General features: G+C 39.3%; 1 protein-coding gene across 1 annotated transcript in view; it reads right to left on the minus strand.

Moving 5' to 3' along the window:
• NLRP14 (NLR family pyrin domain containing 14) overlaps positions 1–25,542 on the minus strand; it is a 47,847-nt gene that overhangs the window by 883 nt on the left and 21,422 nt on the right. Inside the window, 2 exon segments of the mRNA XM_059392192.1 lie at positions 16,925–17,044; positions 18,228–18,398. Coding sequence (XP_059248175.1) covers positions 16,925–17,044; positions 18,228–18,398 — 291 coding nt within the window.

Consider the following 25,542-nt stretch of genomic DNA (forward strand, 5'->3'; position numbering starts at 1 on the left):
AACTACTTTCTAAAAAAACCTGTAGTGTATTTGGGGGCTTTTTAAAATAACAATTTAGCTTTTCAAAGGCTGCTATGTGAAAAGTTAACTGAATAGTCATGAGAAGTATTTGTGTATGTAATATGTGTACATATACATGTGCATATGTGTTCCATTGGTTTACTTCAACAGCTACATAATGTTTAAAGAGGTGGTGAAAACAGGAATTTTTATGATATTTCCGACTTTAATGCATATATTTGGAAGGTTTTAAGATTATTTTAATGTGTATAAATATAAGTTAAATGCATCACATCAATTCATGAAATGAGTTGCACTAACAGATTTTATTCTCATTATACTTCTGAGGTAAGCCTACCTGGTCAGAATGTATTTATTTTTAAATAAATTTATTTTTGTTTGCTCACACTTAGAAATTTTACAGTTCTCAGCATAAAAGGCATTGGTTTAAAATCTTCATTCCCTTATTGAGCTGGGAAGATTTTTGCCTAAGTTTTTTCTAGTTTTGAATCTATTCAGATTTTAAAAAATTTTGTTCGTGACTTGGTTTTTGTAGGATACACTTTTCTAAGTTACTAATTTTTCTTTAATTTGAAATTTTATTTTATGGATAGTGGTGTTCTGTTTTGCTTTCTGTTTTGTAACCAGTCTCACCAGAGGTTTTTTATCTTTTCTGAGAAGCAGCCTTTTTTCTTCATTGATACTCTGTCTTGATTTTATTTGCTACTATTGTCTTTCTTTTCTGCTTTCCACATTCTTTGGATTTACAGTTTGTATTTTTTTGTTCTAAATTTTTAGATAAGACAGTGCTTTAAGAGTTTTAAAAAATGTTTCTTCTAATTACTGTATCTAAGTTTAAAACTTGTTCTCTATGGGGACGCCTGGGTGGCTCAGTTGGTTAAGCAGCTGCCTTCGGAAACTTGTTCTCTATGTACTAGTTAACACCTTGTCCTGAGCTGTGATACATGGTGTGTTTTCACTGTTGTTCAGGTCCCAACATTGTCTCACTTTCATTTCTTCCTTTCTTGACTCATAAATTACAAAGAAGTATGTTTTCAAATTTTCAAACATACAGATTTTGGAGGTTATTTCTTTTTTTTTTTCATAGATTTTATTTATTTATTTGACAGAGGTCACAGGTAGGCAGAGGAAGGCAGAGACAGAGGAAGCAGGCTCCCCACTGAGCAGAGAGCCTGACGAGGGGCTCTATCCCAGGACCCTGGGATCATGACCTGAGCCGAAGGCAGAGGCTTTAACCCACTGAGCCAGCCAGGTGTCCCTGGAGGTTATTTCTTAAAATGCTTTGTATGATCTCCATTCTTTGGGTTTACTGAGATTTGCTTTGTGACCTGTGTGTGTGCACGTGTGTGTGCGCGTGCGCGTAATGTTCCATTTATGCTTGAGAGGAAAATATATTCTCTAAATACTGGGGGTAGAATTCTTTCCCTAGATGTTTAAATCTAGCTTGTCCTATTTATATCTGATAGAATTATCTATCACTGAGAATGGTTTCTTAAATTTCCCATAATTGTGGATTTGGCAATCTCCCTTTATCTTTATGCACATTTTTAGCTTCATGTAATTTAAGATTACATTGGATATATAAATTGAGAACTTCTATGTATTTCTGATAAACATGTTTATTATGTAATGATCCTCATTATCTATAAAATTTTTATCTTACTGTTTTATCTAATACTTATTTAGCTCAATATTTTTCAGATTTCTTTCTGCCAGCTTATTGTGTCTTGTTAACCACACCTTTCTTGCCTCTTTTTTCCCAATTTTCTTGCATTCTCTTGTATCAAATGATTTGTCTTTATTCCTTTCTTTTTTCTCTACTAACATGGAAGTTTTGACTTCAATTTCTATTCTTTGAATGCTTACCTTGAATGTTTTTATTTAGGGCTAACCTATAAATGCTGAGTTTATAAGTTTATCTATACAATCATACATTTGGTGCCTGATTAAATTTCACATATGGGCCGGAGTGGAGAAGAGTAGTTTCTGGGACTCCTAGACAAGGGAACCTTGTGCACTGCGGTATCAAAACCCACTGGTGCATCCCTAACAGGAGCTGTAATCAGATCGAGAGAATACAGAAATGTTAAGTGTTGATAGGATTAAAGTAGAGATTTGGGTGAAAACTAGAATGTTTACATGAAGTGACTGGGTCTGTATTTCTCTTTTACCTGAGTGTATTAGGTGGGTGGATATTGCATATGGCAAAGTTTCCCCTAACTAGTTTTGTGAAACTCCAGGCATGTAAATCCACCCTTCAAGCAGTATTAGTTGGACATGCTAAATGGCAACAAGTAAGACTGCCCAAGCCCACACAATATAAAATAAAAACTGGAGTGCTGGTATGGCGAATTTTCTATACCAGAGACCCATGTGGAATGTAAACTGGAGCTTATGGCAAACTCTGTGAATGCCCCGCAGTAATGACTACTGGGACTTTGGACTAGAGAGTTTCATTTGAGGGGCAGTTACTAGCTTGCTCTTAGACATTGATTGAAACTGCCGCTGTGACTGAAGTATATAAATACTCATATAACCTCACACCCATTAGGATGCTTACTATCTAAGAACCAAAACAAACAAACGCCCAGAAAAGAACAGATGTTGCCAGGGACATGGGGAAATTGGAACACTTGTATACTGCTGGTAGTAATGTAAAATGGTGCAGCCACTAGGGAAGCAGTATGGTGGTTCTTCAGGGGAAAAAAAAAAAAGAATTATCATATGATCTCCAATCTACTTCTGGGTATATATCCAAAAGAATTGAAAGTGGGGTCTCTGATATTTGTACACCCATGTTCGTAGCAACATTCACAAAATAGCCAAGAGGTAGAAGCAACTCAACTATCCATGCACAGATGAGTGGATAAACAAAATGTAGTATATACGTACATGTAATATTAGCCTGAAAAAGGAAGGAAATTCTGACACTACCTACAACATGGATGAAGCCTGAGGACATTATGCTATGTGAAACACGCCAGTCACAAAAGAGATAAGTACTGAGTAATGATTCCACTTATGCGAGGTATCTAGAATGGTCAAGTTCATAGGAAGAGAAAGTAGAGCAGTGGTTGCTAGGGACTGGAGGGAGGGGAAAATGAGTTGTTGTTTAATTGGTACAGAGCTTCAATTTTGCAAGATGAAAAAATTCCAGGGATTGGTTGCACAATTATACTTAACACTACTGAACGGTACACTTAAAAATGGTTAAGATGGTAGACTTCACATTAAGTGCATTTAACCATAATTTTAAATTTTTTAAATGAAAAATAATCTTTCAACCAGAAATAACACTGATAATAGGGTGAGGTCACAGAAACACACTAATAGGGAGGGGCAGTGCCCAGAAGACTTCTATAACAAAATGGAAATGGTTTGTAGAGGAATATGCCATCAGAGGAATGCAGCAAGTTACCCAGTAGATTCACAAGCAAGACAAGCAGACTTTTCCCCCTGGGACTGATTTTGGGACCACATGAGGAGCTGCAAGATTCTCTTCTATTAACAGTGCCCTGTAAACAGTTCTCAACTGACCAAAAAGGAGCTGCTTGGTTTTTGGATGGCAGTTCCAAGGTAAATGGACAGCATCCTCTTTAGAAGACTAAAAATTGTTTTTGAGGAGGGTAAAAACAAATCAGTGTGGTTGGCTGAATTACATGCTGCTTTTTCAGCGGTGATTGAAGAACTGAACAATGATACTGACTCATGGATGGTGTCCATTGGCCTGGCCATATGGTCAGGTGAAAAAGCAATGGAAGATTTACCAAGGGTATCTAGCACCTGGTTGGCTCAGTAGGTAGAGCATGTAACTCTTGATCTTGGAGTCATGAGTTTGAACTCCATGTTGGGGTAGAGATTACCTAATAAATAAAAAAAAATTGTAAAATAAGAGAGATGCCCTTATGAGGCATGGCCCTATTGAAATGACTGAGAATTTGAGGGATGCATTACCGTAGAACATGTTGATGCCCATCGGAAGAACCAATTTGCAGGTTCACAAGGTGCTTGGAATTCACTAATGGGTAGTCCTGTGTACTTGTTTGATGAGGCTACCTGCATGTATGAAATACACGGACACTGGAGCTCTGCAGATATGCCCTGAATCTAGACATACTCCTCTTGCAGCTCTGGAGTACAAAATGCCATGAACAACCATTCTTTCTGCCAACAAAAGATTACAGATGATATATGGCAAATTCCCTGGGAGAACACAGTTGGCAAGTGAAAATGATTCTGGTAGCCAAGGTCTTTATTTATTTATTTTTTTAAGATTTTCTTATTTATTTGACAGACATCATGAGTAGGCAGAGAGGCAGGCAGAGAGAGAGAGGCAGGCCTCCCGCCGAGCAGAGAGCCCGATGTGATGTGGGCTCAACCCTGGGACCCTGGAACCACAACCCGAACCAAAGGCAGAGGCTTTAACCCACTGAACCACCCAGGCGCCCCACACACACACTTTTTTTTAAAGATTTTATTTAGTAAAGAAGGAGAGTGGCAGGCAGAGGGAGAGAGAGAAGCAGGCTCTCTGCTGAGCAGGGATCCCAATGTGAGGCTTTATCCCACGACCCAGGAATCATGACCAGAGCCGAAGGCAGCTGCATAACCAACTGAGCCACCCAGGCGCCCCGCCAACGGGTCTTAATAAGAATAGATATTGACTTCGAAATAGACTTTGCTTACCCAGTGGAAGATAGAAATATTCAAAGTACAATAAAATAACCATGACAGAAGAAACTGCACCGGTTTGGATCACCAAGTCATATTTCTTCAGAACAAGGAACATGCTTTATAGCACATAAACAAGTAGGGAAGTATCTTCCTCATACTAATAGTCTGATAGAGAATTGGAATGGGCATTAAACATTGTTCATCTGAAACGGGGAGAGATAAAGATGTGAAGGCTGGCTTACACACCTTCATGAGTACGTGCTCATACTCAACATAAGGAAGACAAGGTATTGTCCTCACTAAACAGACTACCCCCCCCACCCCGGTGGATCTGGGGAAGAGTACTGGAAGAGTATGATGGCATGATTATTCCTCTTCCCATGGGAAGATGACTAATGACTATAATTTTTCTTTCTTTCCCTTATCACCTCAATTTTCTTTTTCTTACCTAATGGTCACAGGACCAAGGCTGCAGCTATAAGCTCCAGAAGCAGGGATGATTCCTAAATAAGAAACTGTATTTAAATCCTTATGTCAGAATTCCTAAGGACCTGATGGAGTATACCTTTACCCTATTTGTGAAAACCGTGATTAACAGTGAATGTAGCTATGTGTAATAGTAAAAATAGCCCACTCGTTCTGTACCTGTATAACCCTACTCTAGGGAGTAGACTGAGGGGAGTAGCTGCTAGACTAATAAATAAATAAATAAACAAATAAGTTATATAATGAGGGAATCTCGAATTCATTAACACTTAGAAAGAGGCTCAAAACAGGAGATGATACTATCTCTTAGCTCAGTTATACCAGATGCCTGAAAGAGTGAAGCTGTGTAGTGCTATGGTGCTGAAGCCACACCTGCTTTTGGAAACTGCAGAGATCAAATGGAAGCCTATGAACATGAGTGGCCTCATCCTGGGATATATTTCCATACAATATGATGGCCTGGACTGAATGGAACTCTAGTAATAGGCTGATATCTTTTGACTTTTATTTTTCAGATTATGTTTATCATAATGAAATACGGTCTTATATCTACATTGTTGGTAAAATTATAATACTTATATTGATGGTCAGATGTATTGGGAAATTGTGTTAGAAACCTCTTATCTCTACCCACATTGACTCTTCCAAATGCTGCTGTTATCTCTTACGTTCAGACAGATATGATCTTTTTGCTATAAGGGATCCATGAGATCAAAGACTAGGGGGTGGCCTGGGGTACAATAAAAAACATACTTAATCTTTGTCTAAAACCCTTGGAATTTCCTAAGCAATAGAAATATCTTTTGTTACTCATAAACCCTTTCCACCATATCTGAGTTTATGCTAATGGGGTAAATCCTAGAGGGGCCCCTAAATAGTTTCAGGATGGTGGCTGGTCACTAAATGAAAGAGCCATGTGGTTAGAGAGTTAGAACGTGACTCTGGAGAGGGGAAAAGGGCCTGAAGATTGGGTTCAATCACCATGGCCAATGATTTAATTAACTATGCCCCTGCAGTGAAAGCTCATATGAAAACACTTAACAACAGAGTTCAGGGAACTTCCTGTTTGGTGAACACGTGGATGTGCTGGGACAGTCACTTGCCTGGAGGGGGTAAGGAAGCCGCAGACCTACTCCCTGAATATGCCTTATGTACCCCTTCATTTGGTTGTTTATTTGCATCCTTCATAATAAAGAATCATAAGTAAAGCACTTTACTGAGTTCTGTAGGTCTTTCTACTGAATTATGGAAACTGAGGGGGTTGTGGGAATTCCTAAATTTGTAGTTGGCTAGGAGGCTATTGTAGTAATCAAGGGGAGATGGTGTGTCATTTTCTAACACGAGTTCTCAATTCTTTCACATGAATGGGATATCCTACGACTTGACTTAACTTCTGACACTAATTGCCCAGTTAGCACAAACCCCATAGCTTAAGGGCTCAGTCGCAACAAAACTGCTGGTTGCACGTGGGATCCCCAGGCCACTGAATTTCTTCCCTGATAAATTACAATGAAGAGGTCTAACATACATGGTTGTTTTAAGTTCTGACACTCATGGTCTGGGATACTTATTTTGAATTTTTTTTTTAAGTAGGTTCCACGCCCACTGTGTAGCATAACCCTGAGATCAAGACCTAAGCTGAGATCAAGAGTTGGATGCTCAACAGACTGAGCTACCCAGGTACCCCTCATTTTGAAATATTTTAAAGTAATAATTATTTTATTTGAAATTGCAAAATGGTAATGGTTGAGTATTTTATGTTTATAGCTGTCCCCCAGGTGTCAATGAAAAAGAATGCTAATACTATTTTTCACTCCTTTACAACCTACTGGCAGCAAACTATAGCAGATCTTAATAATTAATGAAGATGTGAATACTGCTGGACAGGGATGGGTACATCAAAGTAAGGAGAGCCAGGCAAGGGGGTGCAGAGGCATTCCTTATGGAATATCGCACAGGCTGCAGTATGGGATTTAGTAGGTAGAGAAGCTTTAAGATGAACAAAAAAAAAAAAAAAAGAAAGAAATCTATCTACTATCAGGGAATGAAGATGAAATTTCTAGGAAAAGAAAAGCACTCTTCTCTAGTAACAATAATAATCTCTGCAAAGGAAGAGTTGGAGAACAGAAAGGAACTGCCATGAATGTCCCCATTTTCTCCGGGTAGAAAGGAGAGTCAACTGAATGAGATCCCCATCCTTCCTAATGGGAAGGTCGGGGGACTAGCTCTAGAAGCAGCACCAATGCCTGTGGAATAGGACCCTGAATCTGTTTCCAGTCTCTCCAGGGACTGACTTCTGGGCCAGCCATCCAGACACATAGAGTGATCCTGTGGCTCTATACTATGCCACAAGCTCCTTGACAGTGAGGAGGGAGCTTCCCAGTCACTCTGAAGCTTGGGCACCAGTTTTTTTTTCCCCTTGGTAATTTTTAATGTTGTGGTAAAAACACATAAAATTTGCCACATTTTTAGGTATATAGTTGAGTAGTTGTGATATTGTGGTTTATTCTATATTTTGGTGTTGGTCCAAGATTTCTCTTTCATAGCTCTTAAAATCCTTGGCATTTCCAGGAGAGTAAGAACAATGGGAGCATCTTTTAAAATTTGGTCTTTTGTCATGGATTCCTGAAATAGCTCCAGGACCTCAACGGTGAAAGGAGTGTCCTCCCCATACAACCCCACCTAAGTTTATGTTAATGTGCAACTTTTGGAAAGCACCCGAGGATGGTAGCTGGTTGCCAAGGGAACCAACCTCTTGCTTAGAGGGTTGGAACTTCCAGCCCCACCCACCCCCACCTCTCTGGAGAGGATAGAGATTGGAGATTGAGTTCAATCACCAAGGCCAGTGATTTAATCAATCACACATATATAATGAAGCCTCCACAAAAATCCTGGGTTTGGAGAGCCTCCAGGCTGGTGAATGAGGGGTGCTAGGGAGAGTGGCAATCTTACTCAGGAAGAGCATGTAAGCTCTGCCCCCTTTCCGCATTCCTTGCCCTCAGCATGTCTTCCATCTGGTTGTTTCTGAGTTACATCATTTTGTAACAAACTGGTACTCTAATATGTAAAATGTTTTCCTCAGTTTTGTGAGCCATTCTAACATGTTAATCACACCTGAAAAGAGGGTCTGGGGAACCTCTGTTTCATAGCTGGTGGATCAGAAGCACAATCTGGTGGGGTGGGGAGCAGTGGTACAGGACTGAGCTTTTAACCTGTGGGATCTGAGGCTCTCTCCAGGTGGACAGTGTCAGAACTGAGTTGAATTGTAGGACACCCAATGGTGTTGGAGAATTGCTGGATGCGTACCCATGTGGTGACCAGAAGTGTCAGAAGTAGTGTAGTATTCAGAATATTGCATTTGAAGTAAATGAAAATAAGAGTTTCTCTTGGGGTGCCCAGTGGCTCAGTGGGTTAAAGCCTCTGCCTTTGGCTCAGCTCATGATCCCAGGGTTCTGGGGTCAAGCCCCACATCGGGCTCTCTGCTTAATGGGGAGCCTGCTTCCCCCCCACCCACCCTTCTGGGTGTCTGCCTACTTGTGATCTCTGTCTGCCCAAGAAATAAATAAAAACCTTAAAAGAGTTTCTCTTTACAGTAGCATTGAATATATTCACATTGTGAAACCAATCTTAGAATTATTTTCATCTTAGCAAAACTGAGACTGTACCCATTAACTCCACATTCCCTCCAGCCCCTGGCTACCACCTTTGTACTTTTCATATCTATTAGTATCCCCTGATTTATTCAAATAATATGACCAAAAGACTGTTTTTTTTTATGTTCCTTTTGTTTCAAAGAAATTTATATTATTTCGGTGAATAACAGGTGTCCATTTTTGGGAAATCCATTTCTGCCCAACTTTAGGATAGTGGCCCCACAGATTGGGATCTCAGCTTTATTATGAGTGGCAAAATTGCCCCAGTGGAAAAGATCCAAAGTAACGCAAGCCCTGCCTTTGTGGATTCTAAGCGCTGTCCAGGGTCCTGTTTTCTTGGTCTTTGGAGGCCAAGGTTGAGGTCCTTCCTTTCCAAGAACATCCATGCTGTGAACTGCGCACCCCAAGCCAGGTTCTGAGGGTGTCTATCTCAGCGACACAAGCTCCAGGAGTGGACTACACAGGCTGCAAGTCCTGCCCCCTGCAAGCCTGATCAGGACGGCCCCCGCGCCCTGAACCACCAAAAGCTACGCCCTCCAACAGTACCAGGCCCCTGTCTCATCTGTGCACTCTGCTCTGCCTTCCCTACCCTGCTGAGCTCGCCTTCTCCCCTCTCCACCACAACAGCAGACACTCCGCAGGAATCTCCTGGGCCTTCCAGGCTTTGTCCCAGGACCTGAGGGCAGATTCACTGCACTTAGTGATTCACAAAAGCCAACTGGAAATAAGTGCCCTCCTCCCTACCAGAGTTGGAATTCAGGGGCTGCAAATCCAGGAGTTTCCAAAAAGCTGGGCATTCCCAAACTGTGGGAGTCACAATTTCACTGAGTTGCTAGTAAGTTGGCAAGTAATACAGCTGCCTTCAGGAGTAGTGGGATATTTTTGCTTTCATTCATTCATTCGTTTGTTCGTTCAGAGCCCACACTGGGTGACACTGTGCTGTGGGCTGGAAATACAACAGTTAAGGAAAGAGCCATAGTTCCTGCTCTTGCTGAACTTACACTGTGTTAATGAAAACAGACAATAAGAAAATCTTTGAGAAGCTGTAGGAAAAAAAACACCTATGCTCTGTTAGTAAAAGGGGGCAGGCAGTGATATTTCAGATAACAGTACTTAACCAAATCCTTGACAAGGGATATTTAAACTGCAGTGCAAAGATCCTTGAGTCAGTTCTGTGGAAGAGCCGAGGGGACAGAGCAGATCACCAGTGCAAAGGACTGGTGGTGAAAAACTTGCGACATTGAGGGAATTGAGAAGAAATCACTTTGTTGTTTGGTGAGAAGGGAGAATGACATATTGGAAAGTGGAACAAAAACACTGTTTTTTGTTATTGTTAAAAATTTATTTTGGAGGGCGCCTGGGTGGCTCAGTGGGTTACGCCACTGCCTTCAGCTCAGGTCATGATCTCAGGGTCCTGGGATCGAGTCCTGCATTGGGCTCTCTGCTTGGCAGGGAGCCTGCTTCCCTTCCTCTCTCTCTGCCTGCCTCTCTGCTTACTTGTCTTCTCTGTCAAATAAATACATAAAATCTTTAAAAAAAAATTTATTTTGGAGAGAGTGCATGAGTGTGTGAGTGGCGGGGAGAGGCAGAGAGAAGGAATCTTCAAGCTGAGAACCCAGTGCAGGGCTCAATTATAGGACCCCTGAAATCATGACTTGAGCCAAAACCAAGAATCAGACATTTAACTGACTGAGCCACCCAAGTGGCTGCCTTTTATGCTGCCTTTTCAATAAGGATAATTTGATCCAGCCCTCACATGATTCACATACCCTTTCATTTATTCAGCAAATACTTATTGGGCTCTTCTGATAGGGCAGGCACTGTCCTAGGTATCGAAGATTCTGCGGTGAAGACAAATAGGAAAGAAGGCTGTTTAATTAAACAATTACATCTGAAAGACAAAAATATTGACAATATATGAGTTCTTCCTTCTATTGGTATAATGGAACCGGCTAGTTTCCTCCTTTTAATCTATTCTTAGAACTTATCTTCTGGTAAAGGACCTATGATTTAAAAAATGAAGGAGTGAAGACAAAAATATTAGCGGGAATGATATGTGCAAAAGGCAGTGGGGACAAAATCATAAGCTGAACACAGTATTCTGTTTGAAATAACATTGTCAATGGTTTACACTATTTGGGGGTCAAGAGCTGAAACTGAATGTAAAGTAGTAGAGGTGGAAGGAGAGGGAAAAGAGACTTGAGAATAGTTTTCTGTTTTGTTTTTAAAGAAAGCTACTTTGGGGGCGCCTGGGCGGCTCAGTGGGTTAAAGCCTCTGCCTTCGGCTCGGGTCATGATCCCGGGGTCCTGGGATCGAGCTCCACATCGGGCTCTCTGCTCAGCAGTGAGCCTGCTTCCTCCTCTCTCTCTGCCTGCCTCTCTGCCTCCTTGTGATCTCTGTCTGTCAAATAAATAAATAAAATCTTTTTTTAAAAAAAAAAAAGAAAGCTACTTTGGTGTAGAAGACAGAGTAGAATGCAATAAGGGAGAAGCCGAGAGACTAGACAGGAAATGACATATACTAATTAGCCTGGAAAGAACATATCTTTTCAATCTAGTTTTCCCTTTCTTTCACTCCTAAAGAAGTATACTGGGGTGTCTGGGTGGCTTAGTCATTAAGCATCTGTCTTCGGCTCAGGTCATGATCCCGGAAAGAGTTCTGGGATCAAGCCCTGCATCAGGATCCCTGCTCAGCGGGAAGCCTGCTTCTCCCTCTCCCACTCCTTCTGCTTGTGTTCCCTCTCTTGCTATCTCTATCAAATAAATAAAATATAAAGGAAAAAAAAGTATATTGACCATGTTAAGGTACCATGTGTTTTTCCCACGCCACTTATTAATTATCCTGAGACATTGACTGAATATCCTATAAATTCACTCAATTTGGACACTACCTACCTAGAAATAGCGTCACATTCCACAGGTTAATAAGAACTGAGTCCCACAAGACTGCCCCGATATCAGATGCCAATTCGAAGTCCAGGTTATTAATCTACACTTCCAACATAAATTAGTCTGTTAGCGACCCCTCTTCCTCAACTACAGACCCCAACAATTATTTCTTATTGCACTTTCTGAGGTACTGACAATAACTGGAACATTCCAATGGCCAGACCAGAAAACCCGATAGTAATAGCATGCCTAGAGGATCACATGCCACATGTCCCCTTCACTGCCCAAGATCATGGGCTGAACATATACTGACCCCCACCCCTGATCATGTGCTCTCTGCCTGCTCTCTTTCAGGTACACCCCAACCCCAAAAGTGTCTGCAAAACTCTAGGTGTCTATCTTTCTGTTGGAGAGGTAGTTGTTACAGCTTAAGCCTGTCACCTCCCTCAGGTGCTGCCACCCAAAATAAATTTCTCCCTTTCTCTTCTTAACCCTTGTTTCTTGAGTTACTGACTTATCTTAGGACAAGTTTATCAGAGTTTGTTCAGCAACAGTGTTGGCAAACCCAGCCAGGAACCATGCTTTCGATGTGTGCAGCCAGCTTGAGATTCCCTGTAAGGGACCAGCTGGGTGTAGCAGCAGGCCGAGTCTCACTCATTCCTTTTCTGGGTTAGTGCCTGTGATAGTTTGGTAACATCAAATACTATTTGGTAACACCCCCTCCTTAGGTTCGATTAACTTGCTAGAGTGGTTCACAGACTCAGGAAATTAATATACTTATGGATATGAAATGCTGGGGTTCGGGACTGAAGAGTCAAGAAAGAATTCTTGACACATCTTTGGTGCAAAAAGGGTGTTTTTATTAAATCCCAAAGACAGGAACTGTGGGCAGAAAGAGCAGCAATGGGTTGTGAGGAATGGCTGATTATATACTTTCAAGTAAGGAGGTGATTGGTGATAACAAGGTTTCTGGGACCTTGGAGGGCTAGCTGTTGTTAGGAAAAGGTCATTTATTACTATTTAGTAAAACTAATCATGAGACCCTTCAGAAGTTTATCAGTGGGCCATATGCTTGAAGGATGACTGCTAACATATCTTGGGAGTGAGGGGACAAGGTAGAGATAAAGGAAGTTTCCAAAGGGATTTTTATGGGATCCTGGAGGTCAAGCTAATGTCAAGCGTCAAGCTATGGTTGCCTTTTGCCTCTACAAAGTATTAACATTGAGGCAGCTAAGCAATGAGGAAGATCACTCTGCCTGTACCAATTACTTGTCAATGGGCTGTAAGTTGTAAGGAAGTTTAATTTTTCTACCTTTGTTCTTGACATCACTATTACTGGATTATTACAATACAACAGAAGTATATGAATAGCCAGATGAAGATATATGTAGGGCAAGGTCCCTAAAAGCAGGAGCTTCTGTCCCATGGAGTTTGGGGACTAGCGGGTTCAAATGTGCTGGTTCACCATCCTGAAAGTTCTACAAACACTCTTGGGTTTTTATGGAGGCTCCGTTACATAGGCATGATTGATTAAATTACTGGCTACTGGGGGGATTCAACCTACAACAGGCCCCCCCACTCCACCAGCACCACCCCCATCAGGTGCTGTGACTGAAAATTCTAACCTTCAAATCAAGGTTGGCTCCCCAGGCAGCCTGGCCCTCATCCTCTGGGGATTTCCAAAGGTCACCTCATTAACATAAACTTGTCATTGGAAGAGGCTCGTTATGAATAACAAGACACCCATTTCATTTTTATAGCTCTGAGGCAATTTCAGGAACTGAGAACAGAAGACCAAATAGTATGACAAAAGATAAGCCCATTGATCTTCCCGCTTAGAAAATTCCAAAGGTTTTCTTAGGAAATGTCTAGAGCTGTGAGACAGGAAGCTTGAAGACTGAAATATATTATAAACAACAGTAGTATGGTTGGGTGAAGACTGTTGTCCTTTTTCTACACCTCCCTCCCTAAAGTTCATTAGCTCCTAGACCAAGATTCAGAGGTGATAGTGAGACATAAATATCTTTTAGCCTCCATGTCAAAGGTTACTCAAGTATGAAAATCATAATGCTTCTGATATCATAGCAGCCTACTATAGCAAGCAAGATGCCATCACTCATATTGAGCAGTGGTTTGTGTTAAGCAGTGACACAAACACCTAGGGCATTTCAGCAGGGACCAGATACCACCAAGACCAGCACCAGTTGATGACACACTCAACTTATAACCCACAGAAAAGTGGGGGCCCAAGACTGTCTTTGTTAATCCTTTAACAAAGTGGGATTTTTTGCAGCAAACTGTTAAGACTCTCCAAGCAATGACTGCTTTATGCCTGATTACTTCTCAAAGGCAGCAACTACAGAAGGCTCTGCCTGATTGATCTTTGCAAAGAACAGGGATCCTTCACCTTTGAACATAAGCACTGAGTCCTGAGAACCCACTTACATGGGGCCAAGGACTTAACAATGTGATGATTTCACATTTGATTTGTTAACCTCCTACCCCCTGTCCTGTTTAGTTTGTTGTAGGACTTGTCTTGTGCATTACTTTGTGTGCCTTATAGGAGGCCCGTTAATCACATGGTGAAATGTCACTGAGTTTGGAATCCTGAACCTGCTTTATAATTATGTTAACTTTAAGACTGTGGAAAGACTCCTGTGTGCGCCTTCATAACATGTTCATGACAATATCCAAGCAAATCAAAACATAAATCTGTAAGTGTCTCAAGGTTGAATTGAAACCTAAGGACAACCAATCACAAATAGCCAACTGGCCTTTTCCAAGAAAGCTTATAATGCTTAAGTTATTGCCATTCAAATAATATTTTTGCTTTCACATCTTTATTAAAAGACTTCCTCCTGTTTTTGGGTGGAGCCCTTCCAGCCACTTTGTTTGATGCTACATAGTTCAAATTAATTTCCCCCTCAAATAAGCTCTTAAAAAGATAAACTGAGGCATATTAAAAAATTTAACAGTTGATTCTTGATTTGGTATTTGATCAGGAGATTCACAACGAAGGGTATAGAGATTATTTTGTAGAAAACTGATAGCAATGTAAATGATTCTTGTGAGCTAGCAGTGCAAATATTCCGTATGATTAAAAGATAATCCCAAAGGGGGAGGGGAAGGAGAAGCAGGCCTCCTGCTGATCAGGGAACCCACTGTGATGCCGGGCTAGATCCCAGAACCCCAGGACCCCAGGATCATGACCCGAGCAGAAAGCAGACACTTAAATGAGCCACCCAGGCACCCCAACAAATAGAACTTTAAAAACCCTTAAAGTCTGGAAATTACAAATACTTCTATTTGACATATGGATCACAGAAAAAAAATCCCACTGTAAGAAAACATTTGGACATGAAGGCTACTGAAATTAACTCCGTATTCAAGCATAGGAATTCAGCTAAAATATAAATAAAGGGAAATTTATACTTTAATACTTATAATAAAAAGGCTAGAAATCAGTAAGAATCTAACTTAAGGAGTTAGCATACTGTGAGAATAAATTCAAATAATAACAAATAAGAATTTATGAAATAAACTTACTTAAAAAAGAAAATGTAAAGAATAAAAAAAAAAATCCAACAAAGCCAAAGTTTATTTTGATCACCCTATTTCAATCTTTGACTATCCTTTTTGACCCTGTAACTACACTATTTGAAATTGCAAACTCTATTCTCCAGGGCTGGATTTAGGATGAGGGGGGTAACTTGGGGGATGCACAACTTTAAGGAGATAGGGAAAGACACAAGAATCAAGATAAACATTTTAGTGGAATATCTTTTAAGTCAACATTAATGCAAAATATCCATAAATGACTATAAATACTTTAAAGACAGTGTCTGACCTTGCACTTGCACAAGGTTGGCCCCAGCCCCATCTGCCTTCACTCCCCAATCCTGGCCCATGGATTATCTGACAGCAGTGACACCAGGTGTGTTTCCAAAATTCAGATGACTGTGGTTCTAGTATACTGTTAGTAGTACATGGTAAAAATTCCTTATGTTTTGAAATAAGTACCTGACCAAAAAACAGTTTTGTTAAATGCCTTATCAACATATGCTGAAGTGATTATTTAGCCTTCCTCCATCAATCAATAACATAAATTACAACATTCCTAATATTTGTCTTTTTGTACTTCTGTTGTAAGTCATATTATATTTACAGTGTATATTTAAAACGTTATATTTAAGTTATCTCTACACCCAACATGGGGTTCAGACTCACAACCTGGAGATCAAGAGTGACATGCTGTATCAGTTGAGCCAGGAAGGCCCCCCTAATTCATGATATATTTAAATTCAATTTTGGAATTTTCAAATATTCATATTTATGCATATATATTCATAAATAATATGACTGAATTTCCTTGCAGTGCTATCTTCTACTATTAAAGTTTTATAGCCTTATAAGAGAAAATAGTAAAATCACCTTCCTCGGTGATGCTCTGAAAAGGTTTAAACAGTCTTTCACAGAAAATGTTACTGTGTCAGATTTCACATTTGGGATTGTCAAATGTGAAATGGAGGAATAGGTCTAATCCCAATAATCCTATATCTACTTATATCTTCACAACAGGCTACAGATAATGTTCACTGAGGAAGTAGACTCCCATTTCAATTGAAAAACCAGCCATTCTCAAATAGTAATGTACCTAAAAGCTGCCTGGGAAATAATTTAAAATGCCAGTTCCTAGGACCTTCATCCAGGTATTTTGATTCAGTAAGTCTGATGTGGGGCCCAAGAATCTGGATTCTAAGAAACACCCGAGTGATTTAGACCCAGTGGTTCCAGGAACACAAAACTTGCCAGTAAAACATGCCAGAGATGGTGAGGCTGTGAAGGAAGCCATCTGGGCAAGGGAGAGAGAGGAAATCAGATGCTCTGACATAATCTACCCTGGCCTGGTGCTCCAGTCTCATTTCTAGGCTTCTCACATCTGAATTCTTAAGCTCTACATTCAATTAAAAACATGTTATACCTTTCACAGAGCTTATGTTTTTCATTTTATTTTAGCCTCTCAAACCCCATGTGAAGTAGAACAGATACTTTACAGAGAAATGACTCACCTACATCTAACAGACATCAAACACCAACTGGGCACAAAGCATCTAAAGCTAAGAGCCCCCAAACCTTGTCACTCTGAGGCCTTTATTTCACTTTTTAAAAGAACATTAGGTTCTTTAAATCAGGTACAGCGCCACCAGGAACCATCTTCGTCATTGTGATCAGTATAGTCATGCTTAATGATAAGGTGTGGGTTGCTAACTTGCACAGCTTCCAGAAGTTTCCGGGATTCCTCATCAAACGCCTCTTTGCACACCCTGAGAAAACAAGGGAATATCTCTTCTTGTACTCAGTTTTCCCACAGTCCTGTAATTTCTCTGAAGAATTTGTTTTTCAGAGAAAGACTGTTGATGTAGAGACAAACATGGGGAATGGGGCAAGGAATATACACAGGTATATCACCTGTGAGTGATATACCAAGGGAACATAGCAGGCGAACGAAAATGGAATATAGAGCAGAAATAGAAATAGGTTAAAATTTAAGAGAATCCTCCCCAAGAGCTTTTTTCTACTCAAGCAAAACAGTACTACTAATGAGGACAATAGCTAACATATAACACTGTTAGGTGTTATATGCACAGTTCTCAATATAGATACCATACCTCTGCTTTTGCAAAGGTCATGGCTATACCATATCACCTTTATGAGAGAGCTACATTAGCACCTGTTTTTGATAACTGAAGGAAGTTAAAAGATTTTTGCTTTAAACACACACACACATAGGTAAAAAGCAAAAATAGCATTTGGCATTTGGGTTGCAGCAAGCCATTACAGAGGCAGCAGGAACCCAAGCAGCAATAGCAGCCTCTCCAATCTCCTTCCCTGGGACCTATAGTGCACCTCAGCACCAAGCCATCATAGCTTTTAACTGTGCCTGTGGGTATCTGTGCTTCAAATCAATTTATTTTGTGCATATGTCCTAAGGTATCAGAAAAGCCTAGAAGAGGTTATTTTTTTGGGTCCAGGAATGCTCAAAAATTTTTCCATATAAATTAATGGTAACTGCATCAGATTTATACCATTTTGGCTTGTGAAAGGTTTCATAGGAACACTCTACCTTCAGATAGTAGGGGGACACCTCTACTGCCTTACTGACTTGGCTGATCGATCCTCACAATAAACCATGGGTAGATATTATTTCACCCATTTTTATAGATAAGGAAACCAAAACACAGATTGGAAACTAGTATAAGTTCAAGTATCTATTAAGTTTCAGCTAGATTTCAAACTCAGGTAGTCTGGCTTTACAGTTCTCGGCTATTACTACTTTGCTATAGTATGTCTCAAAATTGAATGTCCTATAGGAGAAAAACAAGTAAGGGCCTCCAAAATACATAGGGATCCACGATCAGGTTGATCCTTAGGCCTGCAATAAATAAGTAGCTTCCCCAATCCCTGGTTACAAGAAACTTTTACCCTGAGAAGCCAGTGAAGACTTACCCTAGAACTTTCAGTTTACATTCAGGAGACCTCAAGACTTCACATAACTTCATCACTCCTTCGTGCCCTAAAGTATTCTGTCTCAGGTTTATTTTTATCAGGTTTTGGTTGCTTCTAAGAACAGAGGAGAGATCCTGACAACACAGGGAGGTCAAACCACAATATTCCAACCTGAAGGGAAGAGAGACTAAAGATAAAATTAATTCTACTCCAGACAGCAAGCACATAAGACGTCTGTGAGCTGGGAGTGTAGGACGACTTCAGAAGCTTAAAAAAGAAAAAAAAAAAAAAAAGAGGGGGCACAATTAGACAAATGATTCAAAGACTGTTAAATACTTACAATATTCATTATTACTAGATATTTATAGACTGAATATATTCCTTCCTAAATCATAAATTACAAGTTCATAATTATAGTCCAGGGAATAAATAGGGAAGCAGACTAAGAAAAGCTGAAACAGTTGAATCTTTTATCCTCATTAAAAATATAGATACACTGGGGCACCTGAGTGGCTCAGGTGGACTTCTGCCCAGGTCATGATCTCAGGGTCTTGGGATCAGCCCTGCATCAGCCTTTCTGCTCAGCGGGGAGCCTGCTTCCCCATCTCTGTGCCTGCTGCTCTGCCTACTTGTGATTGCTCTCCCTCTGTAAAATAAATAAATAAAATTTAAAAACATATAGATATATAAGTGGACTTTTAAAATATGATATTGAGTATTTCAAAAGCAGGGTATATAATGAGGTCTCTTAGCACCACACCATTTATGCAAGTAAAAATGAATACACCAAAAAACATTACATCTTTTACAAAGATACTCACAATTCTATGGCATATTTCAAACACAGTAGACCAGCTGCCTATACATGGGAAGGAGACTAGTTTAAAGAAGATAAATTAACCAACTAGCCAACCAGTAGTCATTGGAGGATCCTTGCATAAACCATGAACTGAGGAAGTATGTTAAATTCAAACTTTTACACATGATGATGTCCCTAACCAACTAAATTTAATTTTCACCTATGTTTATTGAGCCATTCAACAACTGAGTGCCTATATAGGTGCAGAGTATTAAAAAAAATTAAATTACTGCCTAGATAGAACTGGCATTAATGTGGTAGAGCAACACTCCCACTATTTATGACGTAAGATAAATATCACTCAAAATAAACCATAGGGTAAAAAGCACTATGAGACATAAAAGATTTCAAGAATTCATCAGGAAACAATCATTCTATATTTGCAGTCACTTATAATGTTCTCAAAATATAGAAAACTAAAACTAACAGAATGACAAACTGAAAGACAACTCTACAGTTATAAAAAATCACTAAAAATATAGATGATTTAAATAGCAGAATTAGCAATCTTAACTCATACAATACAGCAACCAACAACTCTTCATATTAAGTGTGTTATGGTACATGTCTAAAAAATGGACTATATACTGGGTTGTGAAGCAAATAACAATTTTTAAAAAACTGTAATCATGCAAAATATGTTCTTAGAACACAATCCTAGAGATTAAATATGAAAAGATGACAAGAAACCCCTTTCATGTTTGAAAATTAAGGAATACACTTTAAAATAACAATGGATTGAAGAAAAAAAATCATGAGGGAAGTTACATATTTAAGACTCAAAAATAACAAATGCTACATTTAATATCAATTACAGGATGGAGTTAATGCAGTGATTTAAAGGAAAAGTCATACCTTTGTGTTGGAAAAGGAGGAAATATTTATGAGCTAAGCATCCAGCTCAAGAATTTAAGAACAGTAAAATAGGGATGCTTGGGTGGCTCAGTTGGTTAAGCATCTTTGGCTAGGGTCACAGCCCCAGGGTCCTAAGATCAAGTCCTACACCTGGTTCCTTGCTCAGCAGAGGGCCTGCTTCTTCCTCTGCCTGCCATTTCCCCTGCTTGTGCTCTCCAGGGTGCACATGCATGCATGTGCACTCTCTCTGGTAAATACGTAAAAAAAATTTTTTAAAGGTAAAATAAAATCAAAAGGAGAAATAAGATCAAATAATTAAGGAAAAAATATATACATAGAGAAAATCAATGTTGTATTCTTTGAAAAGTAAAATGAGAAAAAGCTGAAACTGCCAATATCAGGAAAAGAGATATCAGCAGATGTTTAAATCACTGGAGATGACCAGAAGTCGAGCAGACAATAAAATATCAGACACTTGCCAAGAGATTTAAAAATTTAGCTGAAATGGATAAAATCATAGGAATGATTTTACCAAAAATTGCTCAGTAAGAGGAAACTTACATAAATGTGTGATCATTTTAAAAATTGAATCACAAGTCAAATCTCCACACAAAGGAAATTCCAGATCATATAGCTTCATCAGAAATTTCTACAAAGTTCAAGGAAGAAATGATTCTAATCTTACACAAACCCTCCTCAGAAAAAGAAAGAAGGATTACTCACAAACTCATTTTTTGAAAATACTGTAATCTAGATACCAAAACTTGATGGGAACTGCATAAGAAAATTATAACTTAATCTCCATTATAAACACAGATGTTAAAATAGTCCTCTATCAACAAAATGAAGTGCACGAAGTATATGAGATACCATGACCAAGTTGGTTTTGAGCCTCCCACCCCCATTCTAATATATATAATAAACATCAGTGTGATTTACCACAATTGACACATTTCATAAATCTCAACATGTATTCATAATTCAGAAAGAAAATAAAAAATTCTTAGCAAACTAAAGATAGGAACCTTCTTAAATTAATAAAAGAGAAGCACTGAAATTTTGACAAATTTTGCTTTTGACACTGAAAATAACACAGGGAAGCCCAGTATCTCCAGACATTCTATCACATGTCTTACAAGATACTAAGGCAGTAAGAAGGAAAAAGGAAAAGAATAGAAAAGGGGGAAAAAAACACCAAAACCCTGTTATTCTCAAAAGAGAGGACTCTACCTAGAAGATCCAAACAAATACGAATAAGCAATTATAATTAACTGCAGGATGTGATAAGTTACTGGATGTGAAATTAATATACAAAAACCCAACTGTGTTTCTATCTGTAAGGAATAAATAAAATGAAAAAATAACAAAAATACCCATTTCTGGGGAACCTGGGTGGCTCAGTGGGTTAAGCATCTGCCGTTGCCTCAGGTCATAATCACAGGGTCCTAGGATGGAGCCCTGCATAGGGCTCCTTGCTCAGTGGGGAGACTGCTTCTCCCTCTGCCTCTGCCTGCCACTCCTCCTGTTTGTGCTCTCTGTCAAATAATTAAACCGTTAAAAAAAAAATACCCTTTTCCAAATACTATTGCAATATAACAAGTACTTAGAAATAAAGTTAAACAGCAAAATAGAGGGCCACTACAGGAAAAATTACTAAGCTTTATTGATATAGCTAAGTAAATAAGGATCTATCATAATTGATAGGTTCAATACAATTCCAATCAAAATGCCACCTTTATGTGTAGGCATGGATACATGGGGAGGCTCACATGCATGTGTGTGTAAGTTGGTAAGCCAATATTTAAACTTTTGTTTGGAAATGCGAAGGGAGAACCCAGCAACAGACCCATGCACCAATGTACTGATTTATAACAAAGGTGACCCTGCCAAACAGTGAGGAAAGAAAGAGAGTCATTAAATTTTTCCAGAAAAGATGTATCCACATAGAAAAAATATTAAACCAGACTGACCTCCAACCATATTTTAAAATCTCAAATGCTGGGGCGCCCGGGTAGCTCAGTGGGTTAGGCCTCTGCCCTCGGCTCAGGTCATGATCTCGGGGTCCTGGGATTGAGCCCCGCATTGGGCTCTCTGCTCCACAAGCAAGGTGCCTGCTTCTCCATCTCTCTCTGCCTGCCTCTCTGCCTACTGATCTCTATCAAATAAATAAATAAAATCTTAAAAAAAAAAAAACTCAAATGCTTCATAAGTTGCCTTTTACATTTAGAAAATAGAAGAAGGTCTTCAGAATCCTGAATTCAAATTTAGAATTTCCCAGTGTCAGAAAAATGTCCTGAACAATTACAAAAAGCACTAACAATAAAAGAATAATCTGATGTTAACAATTAAGTTCTTCAGTTCCATAAAAGACACCATACAGCGTGGAAAGAAAAGCCCAAGTTATTGTCACATATGTAAGTGACAAGGGCTCATAGCCAGAGTATACTGGAGGGGAAAAAAAAAACCTACAAATCAGTAAGGCCAAAAATGCCTCACCAAATAGATGAACAAAACACATGGAAAAATAACTTGACAAAAGAGGAAATACAAATGGCTTTTAAGCATCTGAAAAAGTATCAAACCTCTAACCAGACACATATTGAAACCAAAGATGCTAAAACACACACCTAATTACCTAAACTTTAAAAATAAAATCAGACAAAATGGCAAGAACAGAGAACAGGAACTATCACACACCACCGGGGCAGAATAAATTAGTACAGTCTTTTTGATAATATCTGGTAAATTTAAAGATCTTTTCCCCATTATATAATAAATCTATCCCTATTTACCCTAGATAAATGTATACATATGTGCCTTAGAATTCATTACTGAAATATTCATCAACAGCACTGGTCAAAAAATAAATGAAAACAATACAAAAGTCCACCTATAATAGAATGGTTATTACATAGTTTGTGGTACAGTCATTCACTGGAATACTTTACTGTGATAAAAATGAACTAACTACAACTACATGTAACAACTGGATGACAAACGCATAACAATGAGCAAAAAAAAAAAAAAAACCACAAAAGAATATAGAGTAGGATTCCCTGTATATAAAATGCAAAACCTGGCAAAATTCAACAACATATTGCTTAGGGCTATATACACTTGCAGTCCCTGTACGGATAAATAAATGATGGCCACAAACATCAGGATAATGTTTACTTCTTGGGGAGAAAGGAAGAAGCAATTTATAAGGGAGGAGAGGGGAATTTACTTTCCTGGGCGAATTCAATTTATTGACCTTGGGTGAGGTTATGCACATGATTTTTTTTTTAAACAGTTTTATTTGCTTGTTTGTATGTATTTTATATTTCATAGTGAAAATGTTTAAAATATGAACTTGGCAGATCTTTATTTTTTTGTCTGTGTATAACCATTTTTTAAAGTTTTTATTTAAATTTCAGTTAACTTACAGTGTAGTATTTGTTTCAAGTGTAGAATTTAGTGATTCATCACTTGCATACAACACCTAGTGCTCATCACAAGTGCCTTCCTAATACCCATCACCCATCTAGCCCACCTCCCTCCATCATTCCTTGGTTTGTTCTCTATCATTAAGGGTTGTTTTATATTTGCCTTTCTCTCTCTTTTTTTTTTTTTTTAAATCTCACAATCCATCAATTGGACTACTAGGTATTTACTCGAAAGACACCAAAATACTGATTCAAAGGGATATATGCGCCTTGGTGTTTATGGCAGCATTATCAACAATAGTGAAATTATGGAAAGAACCCAAGTGTCCATCAACTAAAGAATGGGTAATGAAGATGTGATACACATATATACATAAAGACACATCCCCCTCCCCCCACAGAATATTATTTAACCCTTTGCAACAATGTAAATGGAGCTAGAGAGTAATATGCTAAGGGAAATAAGTCAGTCAAAGACAGACAAATACCATAGGATTTCACTCATGTGGAATTTAAGAAACAAAACAGATGAACATAGGGCAGATCTATAGGGGATGACTGGAGAAAAAGCCAAGTTATAGGCAATGGGATGGGACACACTGATTTCATGACTGTGGGGAAGGGCAGTGACCCCAATACCCAGGGAAGGAACATCTCAGAACCTTAAGGTGCAGGGAGTAGGAAGAACAATTAATGACTACCTTTCCTTCTCTAGACCCAACACTACTGCCTGGCAAAATGATGTGGTCTGTTTAAGTAGCCAAGTTTGTCCACATGGTATGAAAATAGAAAATCTCAAGTGGAATGGCAGGTCCTAACTATTCTGCTCTGTCTGATGTCATCGATGGCAGCCCTAGACCTGGACCCCTATCACAGGGGTACAAACATAATCAGTACAACTTTGTTTCAGTCTGACTGGTACAAATTCACAAGCTTCACCTGATGCCAGTACAGCTCTGAGTTATGCCATGTATGGCTAACAAGGCATCTGTAACTACTTAGTGACACTGCCTACCTACCTGACATAACCAAACCACTGTAATGGTGACCCAAATCAATAGAAGAACAGATTCCACACTGGAGTGAGCTGTGTTTCTTCAGGTTATATATTTTTTTAATTTATTTTATTTTCAGCATAACAGTATTCATTTTTTTTGCACCACACCCAGTGCTCCATGCAATCCGTGCCCTCTCTAATATCCACCACCTGGTACCCCGACCTCCCACCCCCCCCAACTTCAAAACCCTCAGATTGTTTTTCAGAGTCCATAGTCTCTCATGGTTCACCTCCTCTTCCAATTTCCCCCAACTCCCTTCTCCTCTCTAACTCCCCATGTCCTCCATGCTATTTGTTATACTACACAAATAAGTAAACCATATGATAATTGACTCTCTCTGCTTGACTTATTTCACTCAGCATAATCTCTTCCAGTCCCATCCATGTTGCTACAAAAGTTGGGTATTCATCCTTTCTGATGGAGGCATAATACTCCATAGTGTATATGGACCACATCTTCCTTATCCATTCATCCGTTGAAGGGCATCTTGGTTCTTCCACAGTTTGGCGACCGTGGCCATTGCTGCTATAAACATTGGGGTACAGATGGCCCTTCTTTTCACTACATCTGTATCTTTGGGGTAAATACCCAGGAGTGCAATGACAGGGTCATAGGGAAGTTCTATTTTTAATTTCTTGAGAAATCTCCACACTGTTCTCCAAAGAGGCTGCACCAACTTGCATTCCCACCAACAGTGTAAGAGGGTTCCCCTTTCTCCACATCCTCTCCAACACATGTTGTTTCCTGTCTTGCTAATTTTGGCCATTCTAACTGGTGTAAGGTGATATCTCAATGTAATTTTAATTTGAATCTCCCCGATGGCTAGTGATGATGAACATTTTTTCATGTGTCTGATAGCCATTTGTATGTCTTCATTGGAGAAGTGTCTGTTCATATCTTCTGCCCATTTTGTGATATGATTGTCTGTTTTGTGTGTGTTGAGTTTGAGGAGTTCATTACAGATCCTGGATATCAACCTTTTGTCCGTACTGTCATTTGCAAATATCTTCTCCCATTCCGTGGGTTGCCTCTTTGTTTTCCGGACTGCTTCCTTGGCTGTGCAGAAGCTTTTGATTTTGATGAAGTCCCAAAAGTTTATTTTTGCTTTTGTTTCCTTT

The sequence above is a fragment of the Mustela nigripes genome, chromosome 1, assembly GCF_022355385.1.
Source record: "Mustela nigripes isolate SB6536 chromosome 1, MUSNIG.SB6536, whole genome shotgun sequence".
Classification (NCBI taxonomy): domain Eukaryota; kingdom Metazoa; phylum Chordata; class Mammalia; order Carnivora; family Mustelidae; genus Mustela; species Mustela nigripes.